Source organism: Rhipicephalus sanguineus, chromosome 1 (genome assembly GCF_013339695.2).
Source record: "Rhipicephalus sanguineus isolate Rsan-2018 chromosome 1, BIME_Rsan_1.4, whole genome shotgun sequence".
NCBI lineage: Eukaryota > Metazoa > Arthropoda > Arachnida > Ixodida > Ixodidae > Rhipicephalus > Rhipicephalus sanguineus.
The window spans coordinates 31,243,055-31,266,560 of NC_051176.1; the positions used below are offsets into that span (position 1 = coordinate 31,243,055).

The 23,506-nt window shown below is 43.9% G+C and overlaps 1 protein-coding gene across 7 annotated transcripts in view; it reads right to left on the bottom strand.

Moving 5' to 3' along the window:
- Positions 1-23,451, bottom strand: part of LOC119390134 (uncharacterized) — a 282,319-nt gene extending 258,868 nt beyond the window's left edge. For 6 of the 7 annotated variants that reach the window (XM_049413916.1, XM_049413925.1, XM_049413922.1 and 3 more), the window contains exons 1-7: positions 23,381-23,451; positions 22,578-22,636; positions 17,801-17,846; positions 16,489-16,567; positions 6,828-6,932; positions 4,316-4,732; positions 2,269-2,548 (exon numbers count right to left, since the gene is read on the bottom strand). In XM_049413916.1, the coding sequence (XP_049269873.1) occupies positions 2,269-2,548; positions 4,316-4,732; positions 6,828-6,932; positions 16,489-16,567; positions 17,801-17,846; positions 22,578-22,614 (964 nt within the window). In that variant the 5' untranslated portion in view covers positions 22,615-22,636; positions 23,381-23,451. The remainder of the gene's footprint in view (positions 1-2,268; positions 2,549-4,315; positions 4,733-6,827; positions 6,933-16,488; positions 16,568-17,800; positions 17,847-22,577; positions 22,637-23,380) is intronic. The other variant, XM_049413912.1, reaches the window with a different exon arrangement.
- Positions 23,452-23,506: the final 55 nt, after the last annotated feature.

The following is a 23,506-nucleotide window of genomic DNA, read 5'->3' on the forward strand; positions in this document are numbered from 1 at the left end:
GGGAGTATGGAAAATCCAAGTACTGTCACAACAGACTTTTATGTAAACACTGAATGGGTCTGTTATAACTGGAGAGAATTACAAGCCACAAACATTCTCAAAGAACGGATTTATTCTTAACGGGGGACCCCTTCAAAAAAGTGAGACTTTTGGAAAATCGCATTTTCAGTTTCTGTAGCCCTTTTTCTATTAGATTCCAAAATATCTTCACTGAAAACTACGTAGAAGTGCTGTAAAAGATTTTTTCCATCTGCTGACTTGGCGAAAATTGCAGAAGTAGCAAAAAAATATAAATACGCTTTAGTTTGGCAGCTGCAAGTGGAAGCTCAATCATCAGATTATGATAGTAGCGCATCGCACTCATCGCGAACATCGCAAACGAGTGTAGAAGTGCGTAGAACAGGGGAATAGCGAGGAGGGGGGAGGGTTGGAGGGGTTCATACCCCCTCCAACCCTCCCCCCCTCGGAAATTTTCAATTTTGCTTGCGTATATATACACACACATACAAACGCATGCATGAACATTCATATAGTATGGTTCTACGCCCCTGGCGTAGACCATCGCAACGTGCGACTGTAATAGCGTTCACTCGTTGGACCTGCTGTTCGGGGTTCTGCTTATCAGCATTTCAGAGCTTATGACAAAGACTACCACGGGACAACTTCTTGTACTCGCGATCGAGCATGACATACTTTGAAACATCGGGGACCGCGGCCACGCACGTCGCAGCCGAGCTTTCTGCTCGAAGTCGTGGCTAGGCCTAACTACGCTCACGGTGCTGATGTACGAGATGAATCCAAACTTTACGGGCAAGAACATCGCGCTAGCGGACATGCGAAAGCGAAGAAGCCGCAATGTCCTTCGTCGCAAGCAACGAATTACATCGTGCGCTCACTCCTCAGAACCGCGCATGGGCGGGGGGGGGGGGGTCTGCTGCATCGGCAGCAGACCCCCCTCCCCCCCCCTTCCCCCCTGGCCAAGCTCACCGTGCAGCGACCGCTCGGAGAAGCGGTGGCAGCGGCTAGCAATTTTGCGCGTTAGCATCCCAAAACGCAACACCAAGCATGCTGCACACCGATTTTTTGTCGCTACAGCTAGGCATAGCTGATCATTGACAGACCGGAGATCGGCGGCCTTCATTCTTAAATCGGTACGTCAATATCTGCAGCGCGCTGTTCCCGGCCCAAAAGTATGCTAAGCAATGTTTGAAGTCGGAAGTTATTGAATTTGGGATTTCCATGGTAGAAAAGTCCGCTGTAAAGGAGTCCTGACCACCTTGCTGGCCTGACATTTTAGTCAATTATATCCGAATGTCCGTTGTACCAGAATCCGTTGCAAACGAAGCTCAATCAATGGAACAAATATGGAGGTCGGCATAATGCCGCAAATTGGTATGTAGTATCTGAATGTCTGTTGTAAACAGATCCGTAGTAACGAGGTTATACTATCTGATAATATGCACTTTCTGCTGAACATTTTTTTTTCCTATTGTCTCAGGAAACAATAGAGGCAACTTTGTGTATCTCGTAAACCAATTTATCTACTAGAAAAATTATTGCATATTTAAAATCAGCATGAAAAACTAAACAAGTCCATTTGGTTTCATCAGGTTTGGACATAAAATACAGCAAATATCTCTACAGGCCAGAATTCTAGCATCCGGTAGCAAATTGGATGCTAGAATCCTGGTTGACAACCCTGCCTTTCTCTCATTTTATTATCTCTCTCTCTCCACAAGCCATGTTAAGACAGCTACTGTCCGCTTAGCTGCTTACCGTTAGTACTGGAACACACCCTTAGTCAACGCTAGCTGACAACAATGACAACCTGTCATTACTCCTTATGTTGCCCTACTCTTTATTTACATTTTTTTGTATATTTTAATTCTAATTTGCCACTATCTGATGACCAATGTACCGAGTCCTTAATTTGGGACCTCCAATTCTTCTATCACCATGCAAAAAAAAAAAACATGTATACAAAACACCGGACATGAATAAACTGCACCTCATAGCCAGCATTAGCCAACATTAGGCACCACTTAGCCAATATTAGCCCATGCTAACCAGTACTGCTATGGAATATGCAAGTAAATTCAGTAGGCCAGGACACACAGTCCTTATTCACTGCTCTTCACAAACTGCAGGGAGGTTCGCACAGATATGCCCTCACACATAAAAAAGAAAATGGCAATTCAGAGTGACCATAGGAATTTGACTTCAATGGCAAAAGGGGTTTGACAACAGTGACAGAACCTGCCCACCCACCTTGAGAGCCATCTTGACTGTCTGCAGCAAAATTAGAAGGGTATGCAGGGACAGACACATCACTGGCTGCAGTATCTCCAGCTGTGCTAGGTGGGCCTTGCTCGTGGAGCTGCTGCTGCTGCTCTTGACAATGTAGCGAGTCATCAGGTGGGTTGTACGCTGCCAAGGAGGAACCCTCATATTGGCCAGCAACAGGTGTGCTGCCCACCTGAGAGTCATAGCCCTGCCACTGGTTATCAGCAGACTGCCAACCTTCAGCTGGCATTCCTTCTTTCCATTGCTGCAAATGAGAAAGTACACAGGAACAAAAACCCTTTTCTCCTCCTTTTCTTTTCTGCTTTTCAAACGAGGTAAATTGACAAAAACTGAGCCCATGATGACACTGGTTCTTGTTAACATCTCCCACTCATTATACATCAAGCAATATGTGCATAGTAGCAAGAAAGCCTTGATTAAGTTTTGAAAACGCAAGCACTGTCCACACCATCAAAATGGGTCATTTTCTATGCTCTCTACAATACAAGCATAAAGTGGGACAGTGCAAGAACCAGGGTCCTTTTGCAGCAACGCAACGGCCCCACGATAGCTTTACTTCTGTGTAAATTGCCGAGTAAACATGAATACAGACTAACCTTGAAATATAGAAGTCATACTCGCAGTGGACCATTTCATTATGTTGCGAATTTCATTCCAAAGTCAAGATTCCTATTTCAACAGCGGAAATACCTTCACAGGTGTCTAGAGTAGTATCCTTAATAAGCATACTGAAGCACAGCAGCCAAAGAAGACAGCCGAGTAATGCAACTGCTCGCAACAAAAGCAGAGACTAAACTCAAAAGATTCTGGCTCTCTAGAAGGAATGTGCACGGTGGCAACACCAAGGAGCATTTTTAAACCATGGCAATGAACATGGCGGTCGACTCATCCAGCTTTCCCCAATGAGCATCTGCTCATTTGTACGACGATCTGCTCCCTAGAGAAAACCCGTGCTGCTTTATGGAAACATTGTATCTGCAGCTGGTTCTGCCCAACTCTTCGTGTGCACCGCATCACCTACTAAGCTGTACCATGCCAGGACACTTGCTGTGTACAGTACGTAAACATTTGTTTGTCATGGGAATTTTGGTGCAATGAGGCTCTCTCACACCTATGTCACTCCTGGCAGTGCAAACGTGTGGCATGTATTGTGTTCGGCCAGCACTGTGACGGCAATGCTGCTTTCGTTTCTGCAAGCGATGTACACTTGAAGCAGTACCAGAAAGGCAGCACTGAATGGCGTCATGGCACATTTTTGTTGTAGCCTATTAAAAGAATGCAGTACTACGCATTACAACGGCATTACACATAAGCACTGCCGAGCAGAGACCTGAACATGCTTGTAAATTCATTATCACAATAGGACGGTTGCCAAAGCCATACTTGCGTGTTTGCCCATAGCTGCCATCACATGCCCATTTATTTCACACAGGAACCGTGCCGAAGTCAGTATCATTGGTCGGTTAGCCTTTGCAACCAAAAAGCACAGTATGATATCAGCCACACTTTTGAGTTGAGGAGTGCAGTTAACATTTACGTGAGAAAAGGGGGTAGCATGACGGTGTGCCTTCCATGCTGTTCGCTTGACGGTGTATTTTTGCCACAATTTTCAATGGTGCCATGCTGAAGTCATAATCACTGGTAAAAGTAAAAGTAAAGCAAAGCTCCTTCTTTCTTCAAGTCTCTGAACACTGTATGCCAAAATGTTTCTATTTGAATGCACACATCTTATTTCTGTATGTGTGCAACAGGAGGCTTTGACAGTACTCTATTTCACTGCCACGACGTCAGTGAGAAACATGACCATGAAGCCACAGCTGTACCTGTTCTGATGAGGTGTTCGCCCTGGCTTCATCCTTTCTACAGCCTGTCAACCATATCCAAGCAGACTTTCTAACTCGGTCCTTGCACCCAAGCCACGCTCTACCGAGCACTCCAATAACCACTCCTCTTTCCCAGGCAAAGCTGCAGCCCTGCAGAGCCATTGCAGCTGCATCCCACTGACACTTACCCACTGTGCCTGGACTGAGTCACACTGCTGCTGCTGCTCATGGCCAGATGGCCACTGGCTCGTGTCACCACCCCAAGGTGGTGCAACCCATCCTTCCTGGGGACCAGTGCCCTCTGTTACGACACCTCCGCTTCCATACTGTTGTCCCCCTTGAGGGGGCACAAATTGAGGGGCACCGGTATAGAGTGACGGATGGTGGTACGTCCCATCACTCGTCACTGGTGCCACTGCTGCCTCGTGCAAGTTTGTGCCGCCACCCACTCCAGTTGGGTCGGGTGGTTGTGCCCCACCCCCTCCAGTCCATGATTGGGGACCTGCCGAGGCCATCTCCGGCTGTGGAGCACTCCAGCTACCACTGTTCCAGGACTGCATCGAGGCTGACATCATCCCATCCCCACCTGCCACTGCAGTAGACTCCTATAATGAAAAAGGAAGCAGGACTTCATGATATACACTCGAAACCTTCACAATAATGATACTTGCAGAGAATAAGCTACACGGGCAGGTTTGAACAAAATGTTACTCTGAAGCATGCTGGTGGCTTTTTTTCAAAACACTGTCTACAAACTTGCAATCTTACTAATGCTAGTCCAAATCTCATTTGCTAAATCTACACTGTAGTGGCACAAGGCACAAAGACATGGCACACCAACTACAATGGCTACAGTGGTATCAGGAAAGTGCATGCAATGCTTTGCCACTGCCTAGCACTTCATACTTCCAGCTTCCCTCAGCACAGGCAACGGGGATCAGCCTCTGCGCAAGGGCCTTGTGGCATGGTATATCCACGCACGGTAACATGGAGCCATAAATGCTAAACACTGCTTCTATCTGCTCTCAAAGGTATTGTTCTAGTTAGGCACTGGTTGATTGTAGAGCATGTAGCGCGAAAAATTACGGGGACACAAGGAAGCAACATAAACACGAGACGAGCGCTAACTTCAAACTGAAATGTATTCTCAGAATCCACGCCTATATACAAACCAGCAGAGATCAAAACAGCACATCGTCACCCAAGAACGTACATCGTAATCCACAATGAATAGTATGCCAACATCTTGATCTGCTCTTACACCAAAAATGATACAAGCAAAAAATATATAACGCTGCCAAGATAAGCTAAAAATTGAACGGGAGCGATTCAAGTACACGTGCTCAAACTAGAGACTTTTTATCGCGTGGAAAGCCTAGGTGCCAGGTTAGCTGTAAGGAACGCTAACTCACAAGGGTGTAGGCTCAAGGAAGGCTGGCAGCGTGGAAGCGTTTTTGATTCAAAAGAACGATCTCGATTGTGTCAGCCAGCCTTCCTTGAGCCTACACCCTTGTGAGTTAGCGTTCCTTACAGCTAACCTGGCACCTAGGCTTTCCACGCGATAAAAAGTCTCTAGTTTGAGCACGTGTACTTGAATCGCTCCCGTTCAATTTTTAGCTTATCTTGGCAGCGTTATATATTTTTTGCTTGTATCATTTTTGGTGTAAGAGCAGATCAAGATGTTGGCATACTATTCATTGTGGATTACGATGTACGTTCTTGGGTGACGATGTGCTGTTTTGATCTCTGCTGGTTTGTATATAGGCGTGGATTCTGAGAATACATTTCAGTTTGAAGTTAGCGCTCGTCTCGTGTTTATGTTGCTTCCTTGTGTCCCCGTAATTTTTCGCGCTACATGCTCTACGATGAATTCTTACAAACTCGCCCAGATTTCCGTTCTCGTAGGCACTGGTTGCTTTGCCACGTTTCAAAAGTCTCCAAACTTTTGTGCCAGTTCTCGTGATCACAACCCATTGGACGGAGAGTGCCATCTGTACATCCCGACTGTATCATTGAATCCACAACTGATGCACAGAGTACCATTTACGAGCGTGGAATTACACTATCCTATTTCCATATAGATTCCCCCAATTAAGCTGACAGCCAAAGTCAAAAGGTTTCCTATAACAAGCAATCACTGGCAAAGGTGACTAGGCATGCAGCGTAAAGGTGCAAGGCAGCAGCTGCCAACTCGGTACATAGCTAAATACGACAAAAACCATGAATCGGAAGGCCATGATAAGAATAATTAACTACAGAACTAATCAGAAAACATCCACAACCTCATGATAGTAAACAATGAAAGCATGGCTACAACTGCACCAACTGTCAACCATAAGAAGTCACTGCTGCCAGCTATCTAGCTAAGTACAAAACTCCTGGAAGAAAAAAGGAAGTATGAGAATAAGAATCTTATGCACAAATACCTTTTTAACAGATGCACAGTAAAAAGAAAAAATTAAAAAAAAGCACACCCTTAGAATGTCTTTATAATAATAATATCTGGGGTATTACGTGCCAAAAAAAGAGATATTACTGGCTCCAGGAGGCCTGCTTACTACCAGCGTTGTTTTCTCCACAAAATGCGTGCCCAGCCATTACTAGTCCATTTCTTTTACAATGACATTCAGGAGGCAGACTCCCAGGTGCTGTGTACAATGCTGTCGCAACAAATTAAACGAGCAGAGCACTAAGATCCACCTGGTGAATGTTCCAGTTCCAGTAGTTCTCTTCCTGCCCATAGCGGACTGCAGAACCAGCAGTGCTTCCGTTGGCTGCTGCTGTTGGCAACGAAGGCCAGCCCTCCTGAGCGCAAAAACAATCACACACGACATCTCATACCTGCCACCATAGAGGTGGGCAAATTTACAGTGACAGGGCACCTCCCACTCCGAACATGCCCCATTTTCTCCCCTGTACACAAAATATTATCACTCAATTTGTTCCGTTTCTCTCTTTGCCACACTGGAGGTTCAATGAGATATCTGCACAATTTGCTGAGATATACCTTTATTAGTATGTCTCGTCACAAGAACCAGTTCGTATGCAAAGCTGAGGAAGAAACCCATTAGCAAGCCCTACAAATACTATAGACATGCAGACATCTTGCGATTACTTCTTCTTCAGTGCAACACAACTACAGATCAATTAAATATCATTCATCAAATACATATACACAAGATTTTGTTGTTTTCCGACAGGAAGAGTCAAAGCAACACACCAGGCAAGCAAGCCCCCAGAGAGAAATGATGCACGGTTAACGATACACAATGCACTCTCAAAAGAAAGTCAAATCACAGTTCTGCTGTGAGAACTGGGCAGCCGGATACTCAAGATTCGCAGTTTAGCTGAGAAATAAAATTAACTGCAAATGTAGTCAACTCATCAATAAAAAGTTCATCCCATCTCGGTTATTTCGCGCCATGCTATTCTGTCAGATTGCACTCAGTCTTGAATGTGGTTGCGAACTCCAAATTATCTCGCATCCATGTTGCGGCCTAAAACGCAAAGCTGACACTGTTGAAATCGATGAAGTGGGTGCTCCTGTTTATGAAAGTTACAAATGAATAGAACTATCAGAATTTAGAGCTCTCTTTTCTCAAATAAGGGTACTGTGGTCACTCTACATTAATATCATGGTGTATGTAGTCAACCTGGCACACAGTAAAATATGGTTATAAATTCACTGAGGCATACCACGATCTACCTTTATTGATTAGTACTAATGAAATGCATAAAAAAGGAATGCAGGGGGAAAAGAAATCACTTTTTGACATAGGAATAATGTCATTCATTTGTTGGCTATATCTTGTCATACTAATAATCCCCAAATGTAGGCATTGTTCACGTTTCATTACTGTTCACACTGTTTTTACACATGCCTTGATTTCATCTGACAACAAACTGCTGCTGGGACCAACATTCTGATGCTGCAATTTGGTGAGCACAGCAACACCACATATACAAAAAGAATCTCCAGCATTCCTTGAAACCATGTGCTGATGGAACTTAAAGGGACACTAAAGGCAAATATTAAGTCGACGTTGATTGTTGAAATAGCGGTCAAAAACCTCGTAGTGCTACTTTTATGCCAAGGAAGTCACCTGCCTGAAAGCGGTATTTCGCACGTCACTGTTGCCGTGCCCAACGTTGCCCACCTTTACTGCACGGCGGCGTGCACTGGCGGCGTGCACCGTTCGAGCATCCGGCAACATCACATGCAGGCAGTATTTTGTCGAACTTTCTGTCAGAGCGACTTTCACGAGCGTGCAAAACACACGCGGCAGCACGCGATACCGAAACTACCACTGAGACGCGACCGCGTGAGCGAAGCAGGGCGCCGGGCGAAGCGCAGTTCGGCGAAAACGGAACTTTTGAACCACGCGCGCTAAAGTCCCTAGATATTTCCCTGTTCTTTCTTAAGTACCGACAACCATTGAAGCGCCGGCGACGATTCTCATTGGCTAACGCTCGTTTTCGGTAGCCATGTTCTTCCTAACTCTTTTCCAGCACCTGGTGAAACGCGTCCCCCATTCACTAATGACAGGGAGTTGACGGGAGGAGAAAGGCGCGTCGCGGTAGCATATTGTCCGTTGAAAGATGCGTGGCTAATGTACTTAGACACACATGGCTTTGTAAATCTTCCAAGTTAGGAAGAAAATGGCGTCGGACGCCAGCTGCGCGTGAGAGAGGGCCGTGAAAGGAAGCAGTTGTCGGTACTTAAGTAAAAAGGAAAAATCTAGGGACTTTAACGCGCGCCGTTCCCCATGGTAATGCCAAAGAGGTTCTTTTTTCCATGTATGAAACAGAAATGAACAAGCAGCATTTTATTACGTCTCTTGATGCACGGAAGGTTCATTTCTCATTGCAGCTAGTTTGATTACTAGTGATTTATTGTAGGCAGACTCTCGCACATCATCGGGATCACTTCCAAAATATCCCACTTGTGGCGCTCATCATGTGATACATTTAGCTTAATTTCTCGGTAAGTAGGGCACTGCTGTTGATAATATTGCCGTTTTAGACCTTGTCATACGTTGAGCTTTCACTCTGACATAAATTGTTATTTGCCTTTAGTGTCCCTTTAATAACATCTTAGGGTTAACGTCCCAAAGCCACGATATGATTATGAGAGACGCCGTAGTGGAGGGCTCCGGAAATTTTGACCATCTGGTGTTCTTTAACATGCACTGACATCGCACAGTACACGGGCCTCTATCATTTCGCCTCCATCGAAATGCGACCACCGCGGCCGGGATCGAACACACGACCTTTGGGTCAGCAGCTGAGCATTGTAATCACTGCTCGACCGTGGTGGACGTGCCAATGGAACTTAGGACAATGAACTCACGAGGAACAAATGTCCTCCAATCAACCATAGCATATGACATGAATGTGTACTTAAGGGGGGAATGGTAAATTTGGCCATAATGTTCTATTTTTCAATATTTTTTTTTTCAATCCTTTTACGTTGTGAAATATAAGACAGTAGGAGATGAGCAAAAAGCACTTTACTACACTCGGTTATAACCTAAGAAAAAATGTCCGCTCAGAGAACCACCTGCCCCGTGAAAGGCAGTCGTGCTAGCTGGTTTCCACTCAAGCCGTATTTTTTTCTCGGCTAATATAAATACTACACATATTAAGAGTTAAAGGATCGTTGGTGCTACCTAAACATCAAGTTTCATTCAAGGCCAACTCCGGCGATTTTTTTACCATGTCAAAGTAATGGTGCTTTTATGTTCCTGAGATGCTCCTGCCACAGGCCGGATAGCAGAAACACCCAGAAAATTGGAGCATAATTTTAAATAAGGGAAAAAGCACAAGATCGAAACCGAAACCCAACTGAGCAGTACTGTCTTCACATGATGTATAAGTCGGCAAAAACTGGAAATCATGCAGGGCATGCCGGCCCTGCCAATGCGTAGTATGAAAGCTGCGAAAGCGGTGAAGAGCAGACACTCAGGGGAAAGTTGACTCCGTCGCAAATATATCTTGTTTGTGACTGACTGTGCCACGTGCACAAGCTCCTCGGAGCTGTCGGAAAATAACAGCTCTAGTGGCCCCTCAGTTCCGTCACTTCTGCTTTGCCAAAAATGACGTCACGCACACAATGTTGCCAATCATTCTGGGCAGCGAGATGGGGAGAGTCGGGGCAATCAATAATTTCCTTTGTAATGAATCTGCATATCTCTCCAGCTTGTAATTTGGCATAAATAACCGGAACGTGAAAAGGAACGTACCCAGCGAAATTTATTGAGATCCACAGGCCTCGAAAAATTGCCGGAGTTGGCCTTTATCAACAATGTCAAAGTCTAACAAAATTTACTAGGACGTTCAAGTTTCTGACCTAAAACCAGAGACAGAAACGTGCGCCTGTATGGTGAAAGTCAACTACCCGAAACGTTCCAGAAATCCTTGACCTCACGAAAATGAGTAAATGCTATTGGATTGAGCATTTATGCAAATTCTGTGGGAGGGACAGTGATTGCCGTGTGCGGAGCTGGCATTTTAGGTAGTAACTGAGTCTAGTGTGCTGTCATCAAAAACTATGAGAAAATCAGGCTTCAGAAGGTGCAAATCTTGCAGCTTTCCCTTGGCACAGTGCCGCCATCTTGGCATCATCGTAAAGGGGAGAGATCAGAGCTCGAAGCTGAGGAAATGCTGCATTTCTCCAATAAAAAAACAGAGCCAGCTCCCTTTTCACAGCTTTCATTTTTTATACAGTTGCTGTCAGTTGTCCCTGTGCCAACAAACAAAGATATAACCATTCCGTTTTTTGCACTTGAGATCCTGAAACATTGGCGAGTGCCGTAAAGCCATCCATATATGTCTGCACATCATACAGATTTTTATAATTGGTTTCCTGCAAAAGTTGTTAATAAGAAAATTTTAAAAATAAGCAAACAGCTATAGAGTGCAGAATGGGCCCTGTGAATATGCTTACGCAAAAATCTAGACAAATGAATTAATTTTAGGATGACAATACGAGTCTGTCAGGTGTTGTAACTCAAAAGCTACAACAGATGGCTCTAAACTTATTTCAGTTTTGACACCAGCATAAAGAACCACATCTGCATGCCACATTTGATCCCTATAAATAACAAAAATTGTCTTCATTGCCCCACCCCTCTTTAACCCTTTGATGGTTTACGCCGTACGGCATTGCCCGCATGTTTAAAACGCATGCCTTTTTCGACCATTTCTCTTGCTTGGCATGTACTGCCACACTTCGGGAATACGTGGAATTTTTTTTCATGCGCTAATGTCTCTCCCTTGTTTTTTTTTTCTTTCCAACATGACGCACCAGCTTTCGCTTGCACATCTTCAGAGCGCGTGCGCGCAGTGCGGCTGGTTTCAGCTTCGTCTTTTGCCTGGTTATCACTTCTCGCACTCGCAAAGATGATGGCTGCCTGGTTTCTAATCTTTCAAAGGGTGACCGCTTGTTACTCTCTCGTTTATAGCTCCCCGGGGCGCGATTACATCTGTTTCTGTGTGGCGCTAAATTACACAAACGATGCCACCGTGGTTGCATCTCCTGTTTTGGGGACTGTCAGTTTCGTTGGTGATAACACGAAGGATTATTATAGCTTTTTCCTCGTTTTGCTTTCCGGACGGGCGCACAACCATACAGTTTTCTTCCGTGCACTCACTCACGCGGTTCGCTCATGCTATGGAAGTGCGCGCCGGTTGCTCTGCTGCTAGCGAGCCGAGCGGCGATTCTTCCGATGTGGACTATTCCGCAAGTGTATTTCTGTATGTCTGTGAGCTATGTTTAATACAACACAATTTTTCTTTATAAAAAATTGTATAAGCATTTTTTTAGAATTTTGCTTGATGTTACTTACGAATAAACCATACGGTCACGCAAAAAATTTTTTAGAAAATTTCTTTTTTAAATAGAATCATTTGACGAATTTAATTCAGCAATCAAAAAGAATACTTTTTTTTAGTGCATTTTGCGAAAAAATTCGACCCTCAAAGGGTTAAAAACATTGACTCAATGTATGTACAGAGTAAAACAGCATATATAATATGTTCAGTTTGCCTTGAAGCTTGACCAGGTGCTCAAAACAGAGTTTGGGATTTAAGTTGCATGTTATAAAGCAAATAAATGAAACTGCAAGTACACCATCTTTCTTGAATTAGCTAGTGGCTGCAGATGAGCCTTTTCAAGGTACGGGCATTAGCATAGGGCACGCCAGCACCTGCCATTGGGCATTCACTCATGAATTACTAGTGGGCATGAGTTCCCATATGCATGCACAACCTTCTAGGTAACTGGGTAATAACACCACCGCTCCTTCATTGCTATTGGGCACTTTCGTAAGACTGTGAAAGGTCATACTCAGGAATACGTAAAGGAGGACAAAAGGAAAGAAGCCTTTGTCAACCGCACTGGGACGTTGCAATGAGTTGAGGTGGAATGGGAAAGTCACCTCTTTCCCGTCAAGTCACGGTCCCCTCCTCACTCTCTTCATAAGGATTTTGCATTTTCATTCTTTTTCCTATGTGCTCGTACTGTATAACTTAAGTGCGATAGTCACCGTTTCATTTATTACAGCTCAACTGATTATCGTTTCTACAGCATGCCTCAGAATCAGACCACAGTTTTGGCACACACAAAACCCCCATATTTGATCATCTTAACCCCCATGTAGGGGAAAAAAGTCCAGAAACTAAGAAACTGCGTCAAGGCACTCCCACAAGTAGTACAAGTGCACTCCCAATTTCTAAATACACAAAACAAACGATGCAGATAAAACTTGCAACACTGCACTGCATGGAAGCATACATACAAGTGTCTGCTACTGCTACACCTATGCTGCTGCTAATTGAAACAATAACAACTATCGAAGTGAAACTGGCTTGCAAATGTTTCATTTCCTGCAATCAAACAAGCTCTATTGAAATCTGCACAATGTCTCAAATAAAAGAAAATTACTGTCCATCCCACCAGTGTAGTGCTACATAAGGCACACATATTTTGTTAACTTGAAAAGTGAACTGCACAGTTTAGAAAAAGACATCCTGGTAAGGAAATCAGCCACAAAGCTTCCTCCACACATCTTGTGGGACTTTCTCGACTTATCCTCCTAGTGCACTGCCAGTTCATTCAGCCTCACACTGCTATCTGTTGGCAGCCTTGTGGCAAGTTCAGATGGCACAGCAACTGCCAAAAAAAAAGGTGATGCCAAATTTAATCAAAATTTTTATCCTCGAAATTTAACCCGCATCCCCAGGTCGAGAAGGTGCACACAAAAAGCTTATGCGAAGGGTTGCTTTGAGGCCTACACCTTCCGGTAAAGAGAAGTGTTTAGTAAACTGCAAAGCTTGCTTTCTAAAGGAGCACTAACATCAAATTTACGCATGTCAAGATTTTTGCATCCACGAGTAGTTATTGACCCCCTATAGCGATTCGTGACCCAAAATGCAACTGAGGGACAAAGAACTATCTGTTTTATTGATTTTGATCACCAGTATCTAGCACGATGCAAAACGGCCAGCAAGCCCGCCATTTTTTAGCACCAGCAGCACTTCCTCACAGCCGCCTCTAGACTGCGTCCCAGCTGGTAAGCTAACATTTCGTCTGCTAGTCGCACATGTTCAGTGATGCCTTGTCACCAGCATCGCCGTCGCCGCCATCAAAGTGTCGACAAGTGATGCAGACAACAATCTGGAACCTGGAATCATCACGATACACAACGCTGCGAATCCGTTTCGCTTCAACCCTTTGCAAAGCATAGAGATTCAGAAATGGACACCGTTCCAAGCAGCAACAAGGAGGTGCCCAGGGATGCACGCTTGGGCCATGCTCGCTGGTGTGTCTCAATTAGCTACACTAGAGAATTTTAGCATATGTGGCATTCCGGTATACGCAAAGGGGTCTATGGAAGATCGGTATAGTGAATGCACACCAGCGGAGAAATAGAATACGTTAGGTTTCTACAATAACAATTATATGTGCTTGAAAAGTTCTTCTTTGCGCTGCCAGATGGCCCTACCTATCCGGCCTCTCATGGTTACAGCTGCAGTAACCCGTTAGCGCAAAGAAGTCTACGGACGAACTAAAATTCACTATTAACGTTACCTGCATGTTACTTGTTAGCGATGATATTTATCCATACGCTACTCCACTTTGATAGGTTGTGGTCGTGTCGGCGTGTACCTCACGTGTAAATAAACAACACACTCATTCAGCTTTTTCCGCGCTTCCAACTACGCGATTTCCCGACATGCTGACTGACGAACACACGTCGAATTATGCTTTTTCCTTTCGCCTGTCTTTTCTTGGTGGTATGCGTCTTGTAATTTAATGAAATCATTCAAAGCGGCACGACGAAGATCAGGCATGAAGAGTGAGAGCGTTTCCAGGTGTCGGCACCATGATAAAAACACTCAAATCGTCGACGTCACCGCTACTAGAGCATCGTCACTCAGGATGGTATGCGGCACACCAAACACGTCACAGTAGTGTCGATGTCGCAGGGTGCTGAAAGCCCCTTTGAACTTTTGTACGCTCTTTGCCCTCGAAATAAAATAACTTCCAGGTGACGGACGCCATTCAAACCTAGTCAAAAATACTTGTGCATACCAAGCAATCGAATGAAGGACACATCTCGAGCTTGAAATTTTATGTCAGAACGTCGACCTTCTCTCTGCAGAATATCGATTACAACCAAGTGGAGGGCAATTTCTTTTTCTCTCATACACTAGCATTACTAGCTCTTGTTGAAAATCATAATAAGGATTTGGAGTTTGGTTTTTAACATCTCAAAGCTGCATGGTAGGTGACATGAGAGGGACGACGTAGCCTCAAGGACTAATTCTGAACACGCAGAATTGATACTTGGGCAAAAATATTTAGGTCTTACAAAGGAAAAGTACAAAGCGCTTCCAACATCTTCAATTGTGCAACACATACCTTGTACAGAAACCATGCACAATATACACACTTAGGGCAATCAGCATTACTAAATGGTTAGGAGAATACGTCAGTGAACTGAATACAAAAAAAAAAATCTAAATTTGGTGTAATACAAAACTACAGGTGCAGCCACTACCACACCCTGAGCCATACCTTCTGAAGGAAGCTTTTGATAATTTCATGGTCTCGTTTTTAACTCTTTTGGGAGTGCGTAAAAAAGAGGCAGCCTGGAAGGGTGTCAGAAGTATTTTTTTTATTAAATCAAGTCATGGTGCTATATTTCTGTTACATACATCAAAATGAAGCTAATGAAATGGCCTTTCATACAGATTGAATTATCACACAAAGATTAGACGTAGTAATAATAAAAAATGTCCTACTGAACACTTGCTGCAAGGACAACATAAAAAAGTTGCAATAAACATTGATAATTGAGCGAAAATAGTACAGTAAAAAAAATCCAAGATATACAAAAAATGCCCCATTGCCCCTTTCCTTACATTGAAAAGCTTGGTACACATATCTACAGCACTTTTTTGGTGTGCTTCTAAACAAGTGCAATACTCATGCGCAATGGCACTTGCGCCACCCAACGAAGCAGTTCCGCAGTAGTGAAAGACGAATGTCCTTAAGAGGTACTGAAAAAAAACATTTGTTTTCAACTCTGTCTCCTTCTGCTTATAAAAGAGCTTGCAATTCTTGCGCCTGCCTACATTTTCTGGCTTGTGGGGGTGGAGCAGTGCAGGCTGGCCTGGCGTTGTCAAGATTGAGAAGCTGGTGGATGAGCCCTTCTCTAAAAGCTTGTTGAGACTCTACCAAACATAAATAAATCAATGTGAACAAACAGAAAGCCTCTATGGCTACTCGCAAGAGAAGCGGATGCGAAACAAGTCCCAGGTCGATCCTGTTCCGAATAGCTCTCCGAAATAAAATCCGAGCTGTCAGTCATATTTGGACACCTCATCAAGAAAGCCTGCCATCGAAGCAGCGGAATCACGTCGGTTTCTTTGCGTGGCCTGACGAGAGCCCACGGTCCGCTACGTTCGCTGTCCACAAACCTCTCTCTCATGTGTTGCCGCTTTCTGGAAAAATGGCAAACTATGCCGAAACCGAAAGGCTAGTGATAAAACTACATGCTAGATAGCAATACATGTAAAAACGCGCAAAACTATGAATTTCGCAGCGCGCGGAAAGCCATCGATCATGTATGATCGATGCTCCAATGGGGTGGTCCCGAAAGAGTTAAGGATTTATGGTTTCTTAAAAACATTGCACACTGACCTCTTTTTTATACTTTCCGTATTCACGTGGTTTCCTTCATGCTTCATAATAATCCCCTTCAACACGTTCTTTTTTCTTCATCATTGCAGTCTAAATAAATGTCGCTTAGAAACAATGAACAAATTAGAGCAATTACTGAGCAATTTGGAGTACCTGTGAGTTGCTTTGTGGCTGCTGCTGAGGGGGATACTGTGGTGGCTGAAAGCTGGCCGCCCCATCCCACTGAGGCATTCTGAAGAGGCAGAGAGAGAGTCACGAGCACATTTTCAAAATGCACTACACAGGGCATTCAATGGATATGAACGCTGAAGTGCACTTTTTCACTTCAAGCATACGGCTGAATTCCCTATCTGTTGGCTCTTCAAATATTACTGCACCATGTTAAGCGGTATCCGACAGCCAGGAATGTTCACAGACGTGATGCTGTTAACCAATGCAGGGAACAAACAAAAATTTCTGGAAACAAACAACAACACCCTAGACAAGCCTGCGTAATGAAATGAAAGTACACAAAAGCCCAGCACACAACTGACTTGTTTTTAACCTTTAGCAATTGCAGAGAACTTGATAATTACAGAGGCACCATGCTTTTTATTTCGTGTGCCAATCTCGCAGCGCGGAGCTCATTTGCCCATTAGTGATCTTTTTGCACACGCACAATATTCTTGGCACCCTCACAGCAAGATACTAATTGACGACAACCGACTCAGGCAGTAGAATGAGCTTTCTTTTGAACCGCTCACAAATCACTTACACACAAAGAAGGAAGAACAGCTTTACGAAGGCATACACCTTGAACTAGCAGTGTGGATACCACAGTGTGTAGGGCAAAAAAAGAAAAAAAAAAGGTGCACTCGTAAGGCATTCAAAAAGACAAAAGGACTGTACCCATCTTCTGTTTGACCTCAAACTAAGCAAACTGCGCGCAATTTTTTTATTACTTTTCCAGTGTTATAAACGTCGGTGATAACGTGTAGTTTTTTTCATGTAATTTGTTTTTATAATTTATTTTCAAATAGCACCACAATGCATATCTTGCATACAAACTATTCAAATATTCATTGTTTTACACCCCTAAGTTGCATCATGATACAGCTACTTTTATGTCTATTAGGATTTCATTTCCTTTATAAAAAAAATAAAGAACAATTATTTAACATTAATGTTCAGAAATAAGCTCCAACAGAGCAGTGCTGTTGAAATGCAGACAAAGCACCACATTCATCTAACAAGCTTTAATTGTTCCCCACACTACCCACTTTCAGCGCTGAAATGCATACTATGCCCTCATAGTTCAGTCTTATTTTCAACTGTGCCAAGAGTACACTGTCATTTCCTGCTTTTTTGTGTGCGAGTGCATTAGGTTCCGACAGAGACCTACTCATCAATACAACAGGTGACTTCTAGCATCAGCTAGCTGTAAAACACACCACAGGCAATAAATGAAGAGGAACATTTAACTCACATGTCAGCAGCTGGCTGAGGTAATGGGGCTGTCTCTGTTGCTTTTCCTGTGGATGTGTGCCAGGCATAAGAACACTTCATAAAGGGGCACAGTGCTTCAATAACAATGGACATTAGTTTTAGTTTATTACATGCTGCAACTATTCTATATGAATTTGATCAGCATAGCGATCAACACGTCACTGCCAAGCTTCAGGTTAGGGTGGGTTTAGATTAAGGGGCCAAATTAGGGCATGCAAGGAGCTTGCTTATGCCAGTGCACCCTTACCGAAAACACTCTAGTGAAACAGCTGCAAAGAATATTTTCAGAAAGGGGTGGTAAAAGGCATCCCAGGTGCTATAGAACAAAAAGAATGCTATTTCTCACTTTACATGCAATTCAAGTCTGACATTTATTGGTGCTTGAAGCCTTTTCTATGCTTTCTTGATGAACGGGCATGCCTCCAGTCATTGCACTAAGAAGCATGCCCGATAGCTGTGTGAGTGCATCACACCTGCACGGCTTCTTGAAATACAGTCCATGCCTGCCCTTCTGTGCATCCTTTCTTCAACTGCCCTCCCTTTTATTTCAGCCTAGCTTGCGGTCAAACTTCATGAAGTGCACATACTGTGACTGCACAAGCAGATTTCAATGCACAGACGTTAAATGTGGTCTGTAGTTACAAACCGTCATCCTGAGAGTTAGGGCCAACTACGCCAAAGGAACTTCACTCTCGACATCTGCTGGCAAGGGCCAGTACCATGACATACCTGTGTTAGCACAGCAGAAAAATTAATCTGTAGAAGTTACAAAAAGTTCTACACCAAGGAAGGCAACGCCAAATTAGCATACAGCCAAGGTAAACATACCAAACACGTAATAACAATGTAGCGCACTATAACCCTTCACTTGCTTAACAAAAAACATATAACATGAAGCTTGCAAACTACTGAAATGGGCCTGCAATGTATGATAAGATGTGAGTCTAGCACACAGTTACCATTTCGTTAGTGAGAAAAAAAAAAATCAGTGCACCTCGAGGTGCACTGATTTCATATTGCAGCAGACACTGCAAAGCATCAAGTGTGGATAGCAAGCAAGCTTTTAAGGCATTTAATAAAAAAATTCCTTTTTGTAAAGTAAATGATGTAAAAAAACTAGTGAACACATGGACACTTGCACCTGCATGTATGCGAACAGCCTGCTGCTCAACAACATGAAGCTGCACCCCAGGGGCATAGTCAAGCCACCCCCACCCCCCCACAACCCCCCCGAAAATTTCCAATTTCGCTTGTGTATACACACACGCACACATACAAATGCACGCACGAACATACATAGAGTACGATTGAGACCCCCCCCCCCCCAAAAAAAAAGAACAAAAAAAAAATTCTGGCTACCCTCCTGCTGCACCCACTGCAAGACCTTGAACTATCATAACATGCTGTACATAATGTAGTAGTGCCACTTCAATGCTGCCACCCTAACCACATGCAAGTTCTGCATGTGCTACTGCATCCCTTCCATACAGGCACTTGGCATGGCTTGATTATCCTGCACAAAGCTGCCACGTGATCAGAACAGCAGCAGTAGTAATGAAGTGGCAACACTACGTTAAAGCAGACTATGATTTTCATTCACCCTACTTACAAGCCCACAGTGACTTGAGCCAGGAAAGCACTCAGAATCCTAGACAGGGACAAATTCTTATTTAACAGCAATGCTTTCTTTTCTAAGAAACTTGTATGGGTTTTCTTCATAGCTTGACACTACAGACAGGTGGACAACAATTTTTTCACTTTTATGAACTTTCTTCCATCTTACGGCCTTCTGTATAACTAAACTACCCAGAAGCAAGATTGGTTAGTAGGCTTGTGCGAATATTCGAACGAATATTACAGTATTCGAATTTAAATTATTGGAAATTTCGAAGTATTCGAAATGAAGGAATAGGGGTACATTAGTCCACATGTAAACCCCCCCCCCCTGTAAAGGTGGTTTCACTGCAGTGGAGGGGTGCTATACAGTGGATACAGCTTTCCAGGAAAAATTTTCACTGCCGTGAAGCCCCACTTCAAGGTTAAATGAACATATTACTCTCACATCGATTCATTATTTTTTAAGTTAAAAGTTTGTTATACCGGCTTATACGCTCTAAGTATAGTAAATTTTAAAACATAACATATTTTACAGGCTTCGCTTGCATTCTACCGAAAGTAAAATCCTGCTACTATTTAAAGTTGCTTCCACTTCCTTTGAACCAAAAAGAACAACATTTGTACATGCCTTGTTTCACTTTTTAAAAAATAATGTGCAGGTTAGCTGGGTCATGACATGCTCATTTTTCTTTATAATATGTGACATATACTACTCAAATTCCGATTCGAAATTATTTGACCAAATCCCTATTCACTTGGAACCTAAAATATACTATTCACACAAGCCTATTGGTTAGACATGTTAAACACTGATTGAAGTTACCATGCAGCCTGTTACTATAGGGTGACATCCGTACACATGTAAGCACACAAATGCACCTGTGCTACGTATCTAGCTAGTGAGTGTGGATGGTGATCTGGTAGGTGTACCACTCAAGCACCACTGAGCCTATCATCACAGCTATGCTGCAGGGTTACGTTACTGCTATCGATACTAACAACAAAGGGTTTACACAAATGCTCATGAGACCACTGCCTCCTAGTCCAACATCAGCCAAGAGTTACAAGCTTTTCATTTATAAACAAAAAACTGTTGGCCATGACCAAGTGCACACACAAGGCAGGCACAAGAGGCCACTAGGCACTGCCTGATGTGAAGCAATGGTCAAAGCTACGGTTGTGCTCCCTGGACCATCCAGAAAATATAAGTGACCACAGTACTGTAACCTCATGCATTTTACAGACGGTTCTAAGTACACAGAGACTTGATAAATATTTTTACATGCCTTCTCACCTCGGCCTTCTAGTAATGTTTTGCAGGTAAGGTAATTCCCTGATGTCAACTTGAAATGGTGAGCTACTTTTTGCGTATAACTACAAACTGCTTTGAAATACAGCATGAACTCCCACTCATGATAGAAAAATAAAGCTGACTAATGTCTCAAAGTCACATCTTCAACGGTGAATATTTAAATGAATTTTAAAAATGCACAAAATCTAAACTTTGTGGCATCAATAAGGCAAGAGAGAATCAGTGTACACATGAGTTAGTTGTTGGGGTTGAACGTCCCAAAACCACAATATGATTATGAGAGACGCCGTAGTGGAGGGCTCCAGAAATTTCGACCCCCTGGGGTTCTTTAACGGGCACCCAAATCTAAGGACATGGGCCTCAAGCATTTTCGCCTCCATCGAAAATGCGGCCGCCATGGCCGGAATTAAATCGTGACCTTCGGGTCAACAGTCGAGCACTATAACCACTAGACCACCATGGCGGGTAGTGTAAACATGAGATGTTGGTAAATGAAAATGCACAATATGCCCAGCGCGAGCAACTTAATTTAAGACCCCAATGTAAATGCATGACAATGTCAATACTGTAATCAAGCAACAGGAAATATGGTTTCAGGTTTAGTCATATACACAATTTGTGCCACACTTTCCAACTATCTTATAGCCCATTTTATTCACATGCATTTTCAGAGCATTAAAGGACAACTCAAACCTGCAAGCCCTATTGGCTCCCTTCTGCAAAGCAGACTTAGGCTCACAGATTCCAATGGGGTTTAGTTTCAACTGTCTTTGAGAGTACACACGCTAACAGAGTAATACAGTGCTTTTGCCATCAAAAAAACATGAGGACTCTCAAGTGCAGTGGAAGAAGGTATTATATTACACTATACTTCCTGCAGTTCTTAAATTCACACAAAACATTTCTGCTGCCATGCCAGCATCATACTGTCATCAAAATATGTTCAATGCAATTGGTAAGCGAACCTAAATCGTCTAGAATGGCTGACAATTGGGCATGTTGGTTCATGATCCAATGTGTTGAATTGGGCAAACAGCGCAGGGACGAAAGGAAGAGTGTCGTCGTCTCTTCCTTTAGTCCCTGTGCTGGTTGCGCAATTCAACAAAGCTCGACAGCAAAACAATCTAACCACTCCGCCCTTGAAACAAAATGTATTAGTCACTGCAATACTAGACAACAATTAAACCTTTATAGTGCTTATGCCCTTCAACACAGTGTTACGCACTGGCACATTTCCTCAAGAATAGAATGTGCAGCACACAGTTCTTTAGGAATGGCACCTCGTTTCCGACACCACCACTGTACAGTGGGGCAAATGAGGCAAAAGTTGTCATTTTATCCGAGGGCTGTCACAGTGACAAATCATTAATCGGCCACCAATCGAGTGGCAATCGAGGAAAGAACGACTCACAGGTATGAAATAACAGAGAGTTGAGCTAGTTGGTAAGTATTCATTCTAAAAAGACAGGGCGTGCAAACATGGACACAAGAAAGAAGTCAGGACACCACAAAACGCCGTTTGTGGTGTCCTGACTTCTTTCTTGTGTCCGTGTTTGCACGCCCTGTCTTTTTAGAATCACAGGTATGACCCTGCAGTAAGCTGCAAAGAGCAATATCAGACCTCGGCCGTACAGCCTAGAGCTGGGCGCACGTGTGTGCTGACAACGCGTTATCTAGCTCTAAACTTGAGCACGTCTCACCGACAGTGGGCAAAACAGCAGTGTTGGATTTCAGCAGCACCTTTACGGGTGCCACCCAGCGCTAATGAAACGTTAGAAATTACTCTACAAGAACACGGCTGAATACAAGTGTCTCGTGAAATGCCTACCTGTTGGGTATCTGTGCTTTAACATACGTCGGCTCATCGTTCTGTGGTAGTCAAGGTTTCTTCGGAAAGGCAACGGAATGGTGGAGGGAGAGAAGAGAAAAGACAAAAAAAAAAACGCGTCACACACAAGCACGACGTTCAGCAAAAGTTTAGCCACGTCCACGTCTCAGTCAGCTCCGTAATGAGGAAACCAGCAACGGTGGTACGACGATAGCATCAGCCCCCAACATGACCCCACGACGACACGCACCTGCCAACCGGTTGCGTTCGAAGACCGTGCTCGCGCTCGCGAGATGGGACACATGCGCGAACACGGGGCTTCCGACAAGTCTTCGCGCTACGGAAACATTCCCCCTACTTTCCTACAATGAAGGAAACTACGACGGACAACCTCAAACACGGCTCTCGACTCCCAGTAGCAAGTGCGATCGTGCACTAACCATGTTTCCAGGTGACGCGACGTCGTGTGCGCTTTATTCTTGTCCCGTTACTCGTACATGTGCGTAGGTGTAGTGTCACTGCCTCACCACAACGCGATCGATATTTATTTTTACGTTTTCTGAGCCTGATCGAAGGAGTCTTAGGCTTAGAAAGCAGCTGTGTTGAGGTAAACATATGTCACTTCCGTTGGCGACGTGTACCAGCCGCATCGCCCGCGGTGGTGAGACGTGAACCTCGCTTCGCTCGTCAAATGAACACAGCCGGCTTTGCACGCGATGCGACGGGTGATACCCCGGCTTCCATGAAAGACGACCACAATTCAGTCATTGCGCACCAAAGCGACAAAAAAGTGACCTACATACCACTAGCACTGACCGGTCAGCAGTCCATCCATACCTATTGGTGTTGGTAAAGTAGAGAACATCTTTAGCGTTAGTACGCGAAAGAGTTGACAGGTGGCACGGCAGTTGCAAAGAGCACAAAATTTG